The sequence below is a fragment of the Bactrocera tryoni genome, chromosome 2, assembly GCF_016617805.1.
Source record: "Bactrocera tryoni isolate S06 chromosome 2, CSIRO_BtryS06_freeze2, whole genome shotgun sequence".
NCBI classification, from domain to species: Eukaryota; Metazoa; Arthropoda; class Insecta; order Diptera; family Tephritidae; genus Bactrocera; species Bactrocera tryoni.
In genome coordinates, this window is record NC_052500.1 from 74,614,583 (window position 1) to 74,628,432 (window position 13,850).

At 37.1% G+C, this 13,850-nt stretch overlaps 1 protein-coding gene across 1 annotated transcript in view; it reads left to right on the top strand.

Annotated features, from left to right (window-relative positions):
* LOC120769034 (zinc transporter 2) overlaps positions 1-13,850 on the top strand; it is a 153,319-nt gene that overhangs the window by 22,056 nt on the left and 117,413 nt on the right. The window contains exon 2 of the mRNA XM_040095879.1: positions 426-595. Coding sequence (XP_039951813.1) covers positions 426-595 — 170 coding nt within the window. The remainder of the gene's footprint in view (positions 1-425; positions 596-13,850) is intronic.

Here is a 13,850-nt window from a genome sequence, read left to right on the forward strand (position 1 = left end):
AAAATATTTTTAATTACATTACGTTACCATTATTTCGCCAGTACGAATGCAATTTCCTTTCTAAACGGCTTATTGTGTATAGCTTCTGTTTTCATTTTTGAAATACCAAAAATAACTACTCCCATTACATTGCTTATAATCTTACGTTACGGTATTCGAGAGTATTGCAAAGATTTATTTATATTAATAGATATCTTTTTCAATTACATTTTATTTAATTACTAAGCATTACACTGTTGTTAGTACTCTTAATTACATTACCATTACTTAGCCAATACAAATATAATTTCTTTTCTAAACAGCTTTTTGCTTATGGTTTAGTTTTAATTTTTGAATTACCAAAAATAATTACTGCCATTACATAATTTAAATACCCGCCAATAATTACTAATTTATTGCTTACAATCTCATTCATAAACTTTCAGCGACTTCAAACCGAAAACCTCATCAAGGTATGGCGCCGCCGATACAGCTGCCAACACACCGACTGGTAGCGTCAACACGCCCACCACAGCCAGAGCTAGCAATATCAATAATAATGCAGAGCGTACACCGTCCACCATGTATGTGTTGCATGGACGTGAACACATTGAATGTGAGTAGAAAACACTTTTTAAAAATTGTTTTTTTGGTTTGAAAATGGAAAGCTTAACCTCCAAAAGAGATTTTTTTTTGCAAAATGGTAATCATAAACTCTAAAAAAGATCACAGGTTAAAAAATAAAATTGTTGTTGCTTTTTTAAGTCTCCACGGCACAACTAGAATTGCGAGTCAGGCGTTTTGCAAAACAAATTTCCGTTTGTAGTCGCAAATAAATCTTTCTGAATGGCATTTCAGGCAACAGCAACAAAAGCAAAAACAAGCAGCGGTCAAATGCGGCAGTGAGTTGTTCGAAGCGATTGCGCATTTTACTAACCTATTACTTTCTTAATCCGTTTGACTTAATATTTCTGATGCCCGTGTTTGCCGTAGTGCGCAGCGTTGTTGCAAAGCAACAATAACAACAATTAGTACGAATGCGATGCCAACTGTCAGTGGACTAAACTCGTTGATAGGATGAAACAACGTTTTAGTTGTTGTTGTTGTTGTTCATGATTTTTTTGATTTCTTTTGCAAGCATTCATACACTGGTTGCTTCAACGGCAGCAAAAATATGGTCCGGCGCAGCAGTGACACGGCTGCCGATCCGTAAATCCTAGCAATTTCGGTTGACGCGTGCAATATTTTCACAAGCTTTTATTTTATTTGAAAGTTTAGTACTTTTTTTTTATTTAATTTTTCTTTTTTGAATTTTTATTTTATTTTTGTTTTTAACTTTAGTTAACTTTTCTTTGGATTTTTTGTTTTGAAATTTGATTTTTATGTTTTTTTGCAAATTTTTTATTTATTGTTTTTTTTTTGTTTTTGAAATTTGATTTGCTGCCATTGTTTTTGCTTTGAAAAAGTTTAACCGCTCTCCATTTACGGACCGGACAGTGTCTGCTCATATGCATGGGTATGTGCATGTATGTGTTTGTGCGCGTGATATATTTAAATGGAAAATATGATGGCGTTGCTCAACTAATTTACCATTCGACTGCCGCGACTCGCTCTACATTGTTGTTGTTGCTCTTGCCTCTTCTATTTGTAGTTTCGTGGCACAGTCTGCACAGTCACTGCTGTTGTTGTGGATTAAAAACGTTTGCAAAAAACGGCGCGTTCTGAATGAAATAAAGCCAAATAGAGCCGTAAATCCACTAGTCGTTTTTAATTAAAATGAAAGCTTATAACATAAAACCGGCTACTTCATATTGCGCGCTATTTTTGTTGTGTTTTCTATTTGTAGTTTTTCCATTTAGTACAAACGAGTGGTAACATTGCGCTCGCCATTTTAAGCGAAATTTTGGAATGGCTGAATCAACTACGGAGCCATAGAGGCCATTAAGCGCCTAAAAGTGCGCTAACGAAGTGTGTTCTTGTCTGTGTGTGTGTTTGTGAGGTTGGAGGTGAAACTCACCTCAGTTTGTATTCGGGTAGTTAGTCACGTAAGAAATTAAGTTTTTCACTGACTTCAGGATCTTTTTTGTTTGTGGATATGTATGCGTGTTTGCTTTTTTGCTTGTAGGCGCGTCTAACTATATCTCATTTGTATTCGTACAGTCTCTTCTAGACTGCAGTTAGGATCCGAGTAATACAAAATAAAAAGCCAAAACAAATATAATTTTGTGATGTTATCCTTATTAGATTATTACAAGAGGCATTGCAGCGCGCCTTTAGGCCTATTGTGCCCTTACTCGGTCTCATCAGCATTAAACTAGTTTGGGTAATTCAGTTGAGGTTATTTCAGAACAATATTTGAAGTTATAAAATATTTATTTTCAATTGTTAGGCAGCCACATTGAAGTTTGAGGAATGCACTGCGGCCTGCGGTCTTTTGTGCGCTCTCCTGGTAGTACAACGTTTCGTTTATCGAATCAAAAAAGATCTTATTGGACTAAATACCATACCTTTTTTTGGCCAGGAGCTTGGCTAGCTCATTTCCATTGATGCTTCGATGACCCGAGTTCCAAGCTGGTAAGATGTTATTTTTAGTCGCAACCCTATTAAGCATTCTTAGGCAATCCGTCGCAATTGTTGATTTGATTTCAACGGACGAGGTTGCGTGAAGTGACCTTTGGCTATCTCTGGGAATGGCAAAACGTTCCCTGTTTTCTCTAAAATAATGAATGATGAGTCCCAAAATGGGTGATGATGTTGTGCATAGTATGAACAGTGATTGATTACTTGATTAGGTTGACCATATGTTGAGCGAAGTGCGCGAAACACAATTTGTTGCTTTTGTCCCAAAAGAACTGTGCCGGCTTGTCAACCAAGAATGAATTAAACGAATTTTTGTTACTCCGTTCTGAAGTGAATCATATTGCTTTTTCTGAGGGCGTTCTGCATCGACCGAAACAAATAGTAGTCACAAGGGCCAAGCTCTAGGCTATAAGCTCAGCCACTGTTTTCCAAATAAACCCTACTGCAACATGTGGCCCAGTGTTGTCAAGTTAAAAATATTGCTTTGTGTCTTTGAGTGACTTATACAGTAGGGTCTTTATTCGTCGAGAGAGGACGACGAAGCAGCCTGAAGGAGCACCTGTTGGCAAGAGTTATTTTGCGTGGTTCCTTGTTTGTATTAGTTCCCACACAGTGCCACATGATTAATGATAATTGATACATAAATATTATCGATAAATAAGCCAATGTCTAGTAGGAACGAGTTCATTTTTGTGTAACGCCGTATGCCGACTTTGAGCTCAATCTTCTTTCTGATCTTTGTGATTCCGTTTGGGGAGTGAAATATAACCACAAAACGAAACACTTAATTGTTGTACTTTTATCTTCTGAAGGCTTCCTCTTCGCCTTAACCATTTGCAATTAGCTCCTGAAAGAGAAAAGTGATACGCAAAGGGGAAACAACTTTTCTGCTTAATTAGAAGAAGAGTTTGGCGCAGAAAGAACTTATCTCTTCATCCTATCCATTTGACAGTTTTGCTTAAAGATACAGCGTACATTAGCAACTAGCGAAAATTTTAAAGCCCGCAAAAGTTCAAAATCTTTGCCATTCTATCATTTTCTGTTTCGAAGGTAAAGTGGTCAGTCAAAAACGGTTTTTGCTTTGACCAAATGTTTCCACTCACACGTTATCTAAAGTGTAACTGGTCATCATCATCATTATTGGCCATTAGTTGGACACCGAATTCGGTAGTGGCACGATGGTGGCAGTGAAGATTGAATGCGTTTCCTGGAATGTGAAAGGATATGTAGGTGGTTACATGAGCTCGGTAGAAAGTAGTAGCAACTTAAAATCAGGTAGGAGAATCAGTTTTATTTTAAACTAGTTGTGCAGATGAGAACTAGTTCGACTTTGAGTGATACAGTTTTTTTTCACAGACAATTATTCAAATGTAGCTAGCGTAATTGTTGTTTAGTTGTTGTTCATATTTTATTTTTATAATTCGCTTCATGAATTCATATAATTCATAAAATTAATTCTCTAAATACTTCATTTCTAAAATTAAAACTACTTAAGGTATGTGTCTTGGCTAACATAAGCCTAAATGTGGGCAGCGATTTTTCGTTTTACTATGAGGAAGCTATAGTATCCTTTATAGGAGCACTTCTTATAGCTTAGAAGGGTACGAAAAGATCTCTAGCTTGATTTTGATAGGTCTGTTTATATTGCAGTTATATGCCATATTGGTCCGATCTGAGCAATTTGCATAGATACCTTGAGCAATAGTCTATGCTACATTACATGAAGATAATTTGTCAAATGAAAAGTTTTCCATAAACGAGCTTGATTTTCATTGGTCTGTTTGTATGGAATCTATCACTTATAGAGTTTTGACTAAGCTGCTTCGAGAAATGAGCAATTTCTCGGGTAGGCAAGGACTTGTTTAAGAGTTCAGATCGAAATTGGAGTTCTAGTACGCGGTCAAACCTCAATTATATTTTTTACCTTTTATCTCACACTTACATTTTCTCATCTCACTTTGGCTCCAGTCGTTTTCGAATATCCGATACCAGTGATTTTAATTATTCTATATTTCGTATTCGCTGTACTCAGAGGGCACGAGAGAAGAAGTTAAAAACGCATGTTAAGAACAGCTTGAACTATTTTTGATTTTAAGCTTGTTTTCCTACATTTTGCAGATTAATTCTGAAAAACTACTCATTTTATTCTAAAGCTATTGCAAATCTGTAATAATATAACTTTAATTTGTTGCAGTTATTAAATTACCATAAACTTTTTTCGAAGGTTATTGTCTAAGCTATCGAAAACATGCCATACGTAAATGACAAAATATAGCAGATTTTCGAACCAACTTAGATTTGGGTTCTCTTCTTTTGGGTTGCTTTGCTCTAAAAAGCGACTAAGATATATAAAATGGATGCTTGAGAAAAATGTTGCTGCAGATATTCCACATCCAGTGCCTTAGTTTGGCATATCACTGACAATGTCGCCATCGACATCGAATCACTCTGCTTGTTCAGTGAACGCCTGTGTTCCCATTGGCTTAAATCGGCATAAGTCGTGTTGTTGCGGCCAATTTCCTGCCCTCAGATATACGTTTGATTTCCTTCTGCTGCTGCATGAAAACCTGGTGTTCTTCAGGTGGTGTATCTGTTTGTTTCACGCCTGGTTTTTTGCCACCGTTAGAGGACTGTTTCAAATTTGTTTTCGATGCTGTAGTTTTGCCTTTTCCCTTACTTTTGGCTTTATCCTTTGTAGAGTTATTGGATTTGAATGGATGTTTGCCCGAATCCATGCCACTAGCAATATCAACATCATCATCGTTTTCGTATTCACTTTCGCTAATATCATAACTGGTTGCTTTTCCAGCTTCAGTGAAGTACATGCAACGTTTGAGCCGCTACTTTTACAATGTTTCTTACTTTTCGACGAATGCCAGGCTTAATCGCTTGTCGTATCAGCGCTATCAACGCCTTCGAGATTTTCAGAAGCCTCTGAGTTCACCTCCGACTCAGAGTAGTCTCCATTGTCACTTTTTTTCTTTTTCGACTTCGAACGATCTTCCTCCTCTTTCTCTAAGTCACTGTCTTTTACAATGAAGCGACGATTTTTGCAACGCTAAGGAATCGCACGACGAGCGGCCTTACGTTGTTTTTTATTTTCTTGCTTTGTCGTCAAAATACCTCAAATCACGAATCTCTATTATTAGAAACGAAAATGGATGTTCTCTTACTTCTGCTTCATCATCGTCGAATGAAGAGGTTTTAGAATCATCGTTGGACGCTTTTTACTTCTTGGAGATAATATCGAATGTGGTCAATTTGCGTGACTTCGTTTTGATAGAACTCAATAGCTCCATTTGTTGCTATGAGTCTCAGAGAATCTGGGTTCTTAAGAGAACACGTATCTGAAAACTCGGATATGCTCACATATTTTGACTTCATACTGGAGTACTTGGATCGCCAAACCGAACTCAGGCGGCTCCTTCTCTATCCATATACCGGCGTTCAGTTGTGGGTGGGAAGAAGTCGTTGGAGGAGAGAGGCAATGAACTTTTTTACGGATGGGTCAATGCTTGGGGGGAAGGTTGATGGAGAGGTTCACTGCCAGGAGCGATAGAGAGCTTCAGACTTCCTGTCTATTGCAGAGTCTTCCAATTCGAGCTGGCAGTTTGGGAGTGCAGCATACTTCAGAGCAGTGACCATCCACTCAGATAGCAAAGCGGCGATACCTGCCTTGAACTCATTAACAGTGCATTTAGAATTGTTTGGGCACGCTAGCACTGCTATCGATAGAAAGGGAGGGGGTTGGGGCTCCCGTATCCTCTTGTGTTCTACTACTAGATAGCTGGGCTTCGTGGAAACTTGGCCAGAGCTGGGTCACCATCTGTACATGCGCTGTCGCAAAAGTCTTTTGGCCAAAGATCGATCGCTAGCCTAGCCTATCCTTAGTTGTGGGGCTTTTAACAGGCCATTGGCTTATTGGCGTCCAAACTGTAAGGTTGGGTATCTTACCATACGCCATCTGCAGAAGCTGTATGGGACACGCTTTACATTACATCGAAAAATTTTCCTTCTAGATTTGAGATCACCAAACTGGACTTCAAAAATGTGGCTGTGTTGGCTTTCGAGCTCCATATTGCGCCTTAAATGTTCACAGATAGCATTATCGTTCACTTCATCTGAAACCTTGTCGACTTTGGCATTGCTTCCCTACACGTTAGAAGCTAACTAGTCTATGACTTTATGGGTTTTTCATGCGGGGTTGCCACTATTATAGAACCTTGCTACTTATATTGCACTACATGCACACTTGCAAATAATCCCCACTTCTGAAGCGACATTCACCGACACCGAGTATCAGACAGTGATATAAATTTCAATTTTGAATGCCATCAATCTGTGATTTTTGCACTTTGCAGCAATTTGTGGCCATCCATTTATCTTTTCGGACTTGCTTGCTTGCAAGTAGCCACGTTGCTGTTGGGGAGCAATGCGTGCGAGAGCGTTTAATAGCAAGCACAGACACATTTTCGCACATACAACATACTCTCAAACACATTTTCTCTCACACACACAGTATCTCACACATTACTCCGGTGAATTGGCTGGCTAGCTGTCACATGTTGGCCTGACCACTGGTCCATTGGCAGAATTCTCCATTACATATAGTCATTTAATTTGGTGTGTACGATGATTATGCTTTTGTCATTGTTGTTGTTGTTGTTATTGTTGTTGTTGCTGGTATTGTTGCAGCATGTGTCTTCTACTCGCATGGAAACTAATCTGAATTTATGCGACAGCATAAATATGAAGTATCAGACGATGCGTTGCAATTTCTCATATTTAAAAATTGATGTGACGGCCCGCTGGTGGTGCGGGGCACTCCCTCATTTCCGACGTTTGGGGACCTGGTCAACTGCTCTGCATAAAAAAATCTAAAAAAAAGAAATGTTTGTGCTTGCAGCAAAAACTTCGCAGACAGACCAACTGACGACGTTCGAAGCTCGAACAGCCGGCTGTGTAGCTTTAAAAATATACACACTCACATATACAGTTACACATACAGACACATAGCGTTCTACATATTCGTGTGTCTGGCGTTTTAGCCTAACTTATGGCAAATACTTGTAGATATTGAACGATTTCGTTTCGCTTTAGACACGATTTTTTTTTGCTGTTCCTGCTTCCTATTGTTGTTGTTGTTGGTTTATGCTGCTTCTTTGGTTATAAATCGCAATGGAATGCTCATAATTTATGGTTAAATGGAATTTCGGGCGGAGTTGTTTGCGTGCGATATTGCGAAATGCGGTAGTTGTGCGCCAGAAATGGGTGTGGCAAGCACAAAATGTACCTACATACATTCGTACATATGTATGTCGATTGATGCTGTGGCATGCAACGTCTGATAAGATATTATAGCAGGCATGTAATGTGGATTTTTTACTTTTACTTGGCTAAAATTGCCACAAATATTTTTTATGTGCAATTCTTTGGTTCAATGTCTTCATGTACAAACATACATACATATATATCTAATATGTATATTCACAAATCCCCAACCAACAAATTCAACTGTCTGCACTTGTGGCCAGCGTCAATGCTGCTTTGGCTATAAATAATATGGCACAAATGATTTTTATCGTTTTCTACAATTTAATAATACTTTGGAGGTTAGCATGAAATGGCCAAATTTGCGGAAGTGTTTTAAGGCGCTTAATGGCTATATAATATTGTGAGCGATTTTCGTGGCGGATTGTAGACATTTTGTGGCAAAGTTCAAAGAGAAAATATTAATAAACTTTAAAAAGGGTATTCTGCTCTAGAAATTAAAAAAAAAATTTAGTTTTCTATTTTTCTATATGGATAGTTAGACTCTTCAAGAATTTCTCTCTAAAATAATTTTTGAAAACTCCAAAATATTTTAAAATTTTTAAATGAGCTTTTCTCCAAAGTAGCACGGTGCGGTCCTCCTCATACCTCCGATTCTAATGAGTTTCTGCTTTCTTACCGAATTGTAACGAAAGCTTCAAAGAATCCTAACTTTGAAATAAAGTGCGATCCATTTTGAGGTTTCCTACTTTTTTAAAGAAAAACACAGAAACTTCAATTTTAATGGGGAATGTTTATTATCATTCGAAAGAATATTCCTTGGCATTTACTTTTTGGAACTTATCTCTTTGAAATTTTGGCCGCGGCTCACAGTGGGCGATTGGGCCTCGTTAGCGGCATTTAATTAATAACTTCTAAACGAAAAAAGATATCTTCAGACGGTTTTTTTTCACAGCTCAGAAAAAAGTCATAGAATTTTTTAAGAAAAAAAAATTTTGTTTAAATTTATTTTTTTATTTTTAAATTTTTTAAAATTTTTTTTTATTTTTTTTTAATTTCAAAAATTTTTTTTTACCTTCAATAAACAAATTTTATAAATCACAATTATCTTCGGAATCTTCAGAATCAGAATCAGGCATATCTAGATGCTTCATTAAAAGCAAGCTCTTAACATCATCATCCATAATAATATTTTTTGCAGTCGAAATTGAAGACTCATTTGACAATGAAGATATCAAAGGGTCAGACGAGACTAATAAAGAATTTATGATATCTTTCACTGTATTTTTTCTGGAATTTTTTCTTGTATTGCTCTCGCGTATGTTTCGATAGTCCTTGTTCCTGGCTTCAAGAGCTTTTTCGGACATCATACCAATCGGAAGGGAAAAATGGTTTATTATATCTACTCCATGAATTATTTTATATTTTGGCCGTGGCTACGTCTCAGATAGTGTATCTGCTGAGTCCAATTTTCGATAACTCGTTCGAGCATTTCTGCAATGACACGCGTCAGGCCTGAATCGAAGCGGAATTGTCCACATAGACTTTAGGCTTTATACAAGTATATTCTCATAGGAAAAAGTCTAACAGCGTTATTAAACCATTTTGGTGACCAATCTTAAAGCCTTCAATGCTTGGAAATCGCGCTGGCAGCGCTGCATCGACGTAGAAGGAGCCTGTTTTGAAAGTTTTTAAAGAATTGTAACGTTAGGTTCAATAAATTTTTTTTTAAAACTATTTAGTCCTATTACTTTCCGAACAAGCTCTGTATTTCAATCTTCCAAATTTGAAGTATTGAAAGTGAGTAGGTACGAGGGATGATAATCTGGCAGATGTGATTTTGTTAAATATTTCTGCTATTAAGTTTCTTAACGTGGTCGAACTCGATTATTTCGTCTTATAAACTTGTATGCGGTGCATTTCAAACCACCTAGAAGAGCACGTTGCCTATAACGTACCTCAATAAATTGTTTAATGACATAATTTGTTCAAATGAACACATTAACCTCGTCTAGACGTGAGTAAATACAAATTTCGAAATCAAATCAATTTTACAAAATTCATATTAGAAATTAAATCGTGTGAAAAATACAATTGCACCTACAATTTCTTACTCCCCACAACTACCAAGAGGCGAGACAACAACAAAGCACACTTCGTTCTTCGAATATTTCATGTAATACATGCCGCTCATCAGTGTGCGCTGAGCGCGCGCCTCCATAAAAGGGCGGTTGGAGGTGGCATTTTCAATTGCCAATTAGGCGCTGGGTTCAATATTGGCAGCGGCAATGATAAAATAACAACAACAACGACAACAACTGGAGCGAAAATGTCCTTTCGGTTGAGGTTGAGGCATAAAGTTGTTTGAAGCGGCAGGAAATACAGAAAATGCCGAAAAAGACGAAAAAGGAAAAATGTTAAAAATTTCAATTAAATCTGACAGTGAAGAGTGAGAGAGGCGGACAAGCACACCGAGCGCGCTGAGCAATTGAAATTTGGTGCGGTAGTGGTGGTAGTAAAGGTGGACAAGATAAGAGTTTGTTGGATGGAAAAGGTTGAGATTATCCGTCACTTGAGTGCTGCTTTTATTCGATTAAAGCCCGCTTGCTTTTGTTGTTGTTCTTTTCAGGCACGCCTAAGTGATAATCAGGTTTTTCTTAGCAATTTAGTATTTATCGGCGTTGTTGTTGTTATTATTGGCGTTTTCAATTAGGCAGACGAAGCTTCTATTGATTGCCTGAAATTTTGTCGCATCGGCACGGCGTCGGTGTCTTTGAAGCTTTTGTGTTGTTTGTGTTCTTCGTTTGAATAATTGAAAGTGTAGAGTGAGCGATAGAGCATTAAAATATTATTGAACAATGCTTGTTAGGTTGGTTTGTTTTAAGTTAGGTTAGTTTACTTTAGTGCGGTTATAATTGTTTCGTAACAATCACAGAGGCGACGTTAAATCTTTGCTGGATGATTGTCAACTCTGAGCTGAGGTCTTCCTCTTGACTGCTTAGAGAACCGGTACAGTTTTAGAAACTTTAAATATATTTTTCACTAAAAATATTTGTCACTTCAACCGGATGACGGTCTTGGCCGCATCGGTGAGCTTTCGCCAGTCGTTTCTGCATTGCGTACCATAGTGCTAGGTACTTTAGTTTCGCCAAGTCGGGTCATTTGGGCCGTCCCTTTCTTCGTCAGCCACCGGAGAACACCGATTCGTATATTTTGAGAGTTGGAGAGTTTTATTCTTTTTCGCCCTTCGGTCATGCTTAGCGGACTAAAAATCTTTTGGAGAACCTTTCCCTAACTCTTCGAAAGAATGCTCAACTCTGTTCATAATGGTCCATAATTTCGCACCATATAAAAGGGCAAATGTTATGAGTCACTTATAGAGCATTACTTTGGTATTGCGAGAGAGGGTTTTACTTTTTAACTGCCAGCTGAGTCCATGTCAGGCTAGCAAAAGTATATCTTTGATTTATTTCGTTGTGCTGGATCTCTGATAGATGAAGTCTTTCACCTCCAGTCTCAAGTTTTTCTGAAGCCCAAATGAAGGAGATTTTACACCGTCCTCCTTCGACATCATATCTGAAAACTTGGACCACTGCATCTCAGAGTCTATTCCTCGTGGATTTTCCTCTGCTTCCATACCAAAAAGAAATAAGTGTCTGCGACGAAGTCACAGAGGCATAGTGAGCTTTTTCCAGGTAGGGTCGAACTTCCGTACTTCCATACCGAAATAGGAAGGAGGGTGAAGTCGCTCCGTATTGCTCCAAAAGGCTGATGAGCTCGCAAAAGTCCGCACTATCACTTTGCTTATATCGGAGTGAGAACGAGTTTGATCTCCATTGTTCTAAGCGTGAGCTTAACAAGTTTTCATCCATAACCATTTCCTGTGTGACTGAAAAATGCTTATGGCCTAGAAAATCATCTTGGCGCCGTCGTAAGTATTCTTACTGGACACTGAGGTTCAAACATTTCATTACTTTCGGCGAACCAGGAGAGATATCCGATATTAAGCATCTCAAGAAATTTGTGATATTCTCAAAGCGTTTTGTTGACTTATGGCGATCGTTATTTTCATTATATAGGAGTTTTAGCTATTACAATGGTCCGACGTTCTAAACTGTCCAAGTGAGAGCCATGATACCATATAAAATAACCTAAATCTAATCTTATATTCTAAATCTGCTGGAAACTATCTAGTCAGCTCTAATGCTGATGAGATTTGTAGAGAAAGGTCCAGAAATTGCGGACGTCGTAAAACTTCATGGAAAAGTATGGTAGAAGTCGACTTGAAAGACTATCATACTAATTGGAATATCGTAAAAAGACGGAACTACTTTAACGGTTCAATTTCGATGTTACGCTTCAACCGGAATCAAAGGAAATACTATATATCGGTATATGTCGGTCCTTGAAAGCCATCTTATCTACACAAGACCTAACATAATACTTCCTTCCTAAGTATTTTTATGATCAAATGCCTTTCCTTATTGGTTCTACTCTTTCTTCCTTCCATGTTCTACTCTTGAAAAGTGACATTTTATGGCTGAGTGACAATCCAATGTCTTTTAAAAATAACTGTCACTCACTTTGAAACCCAACTAAATATACAGTTATAACTAATAAAAAAATACATACATGCAAAAGTAAAAGCAATTAAGTGTTTGATGACAGTTCAGGGAAATTCGATTAAGGCAGCCATTGCCAATCCATTGCACGCTGCACAAAACTTTTCAAAGGCGAATTGCTTACCAACTTGCATTTTCCTTTACTTGATACCATTCTTTATTCACTCCTCTTTGGTCTACAAACTGCATGTGATTGTCATTTAAATAAGTATCACTGTCATTGAATGAAGTAATTGAATGACAAATAAATAAACGAAAAATCGAAACTTAATAAATAATAACAAAGGAAATTATTAAATGAAAAGCGACAGCCAAGCAAGAAAACCCACCAAAACGGAGATGGCGAAAGAATTTCGAGGAAAAAGTTGCTCTACGAGAGTATAAGCGAAAGCGGAAGAGAGTGCGATATGGAGGAGATAAGCGAAATATTAAATTTTTCAATTTTATTATTCAAGCGAACTTTAGAGGGGTACTTTTGTTAGTATGAATAAATGAAAAACACTATATTAATCTCTAGATATTATTTTCTTAAAATATAAATTTTTATATTTGTTTTTAATAAATTGTTAATTTTGAGAGATTTTAAGACCGATATTTTAAATAGAATTCCTTTAAAAAGTCATTTTGTACAAAATATTCCAATAAACCTGCTCTGGGGGCTTGTAATATCAATATTTCGTTCGAGCGGTACAAACATCGCTTGGAATTCTTAACTGATTTATGGGAAAAATTTTATAATATGATGAACACTAAATAAAAAACTCGTCTTTGGAAATAAAAAAAACTTTTCTATAAAAGAATTTGATTTTGATCGGTCAATAAGTACCGAATCAATATGCTTTTGTTGTCTGATCTGAATTTTTTTTCAGAAACTGTAGGTTTTCCTTGGTCCATTATTGATGCCTCATTTCGTAAAGTTATTTTGTCAAATAAAAAAGTTTTACATTCCAACACTTGATTTTGACCGATCAGTTTGTATAACAGCTATATCCAGGTCATCTTAAAAATATATACACTCCAGATTCTTTGGAAATCTGTGCTCATATCTTATACAAATTGAAAAAATTTGCTTCATTTTGATCCAATGACATCACACACGAACACACACTACAATCCTCAGCACACTTCTTAGTCTGAGGATAACCGCTAAGGCCGTTATAATAACACTGCAACTTCTTGCAAAACCGCAAAAAATTCATTTCTATTTGAAATGTTGCTAAATAAGTTGTCAACAACAGTGGCATTTTGTAAATAACAATAACCACTCAACAGGCAACAGTAGCCGGTGTAGTGTCAGCACTTTATTATGGCAATCAAATTCAATTCAGTGGCTTGTCAAATAGTCATCAATGACTATTGATGATGTTTGTCTACGAAAATAAAATTCAATTTTCCATA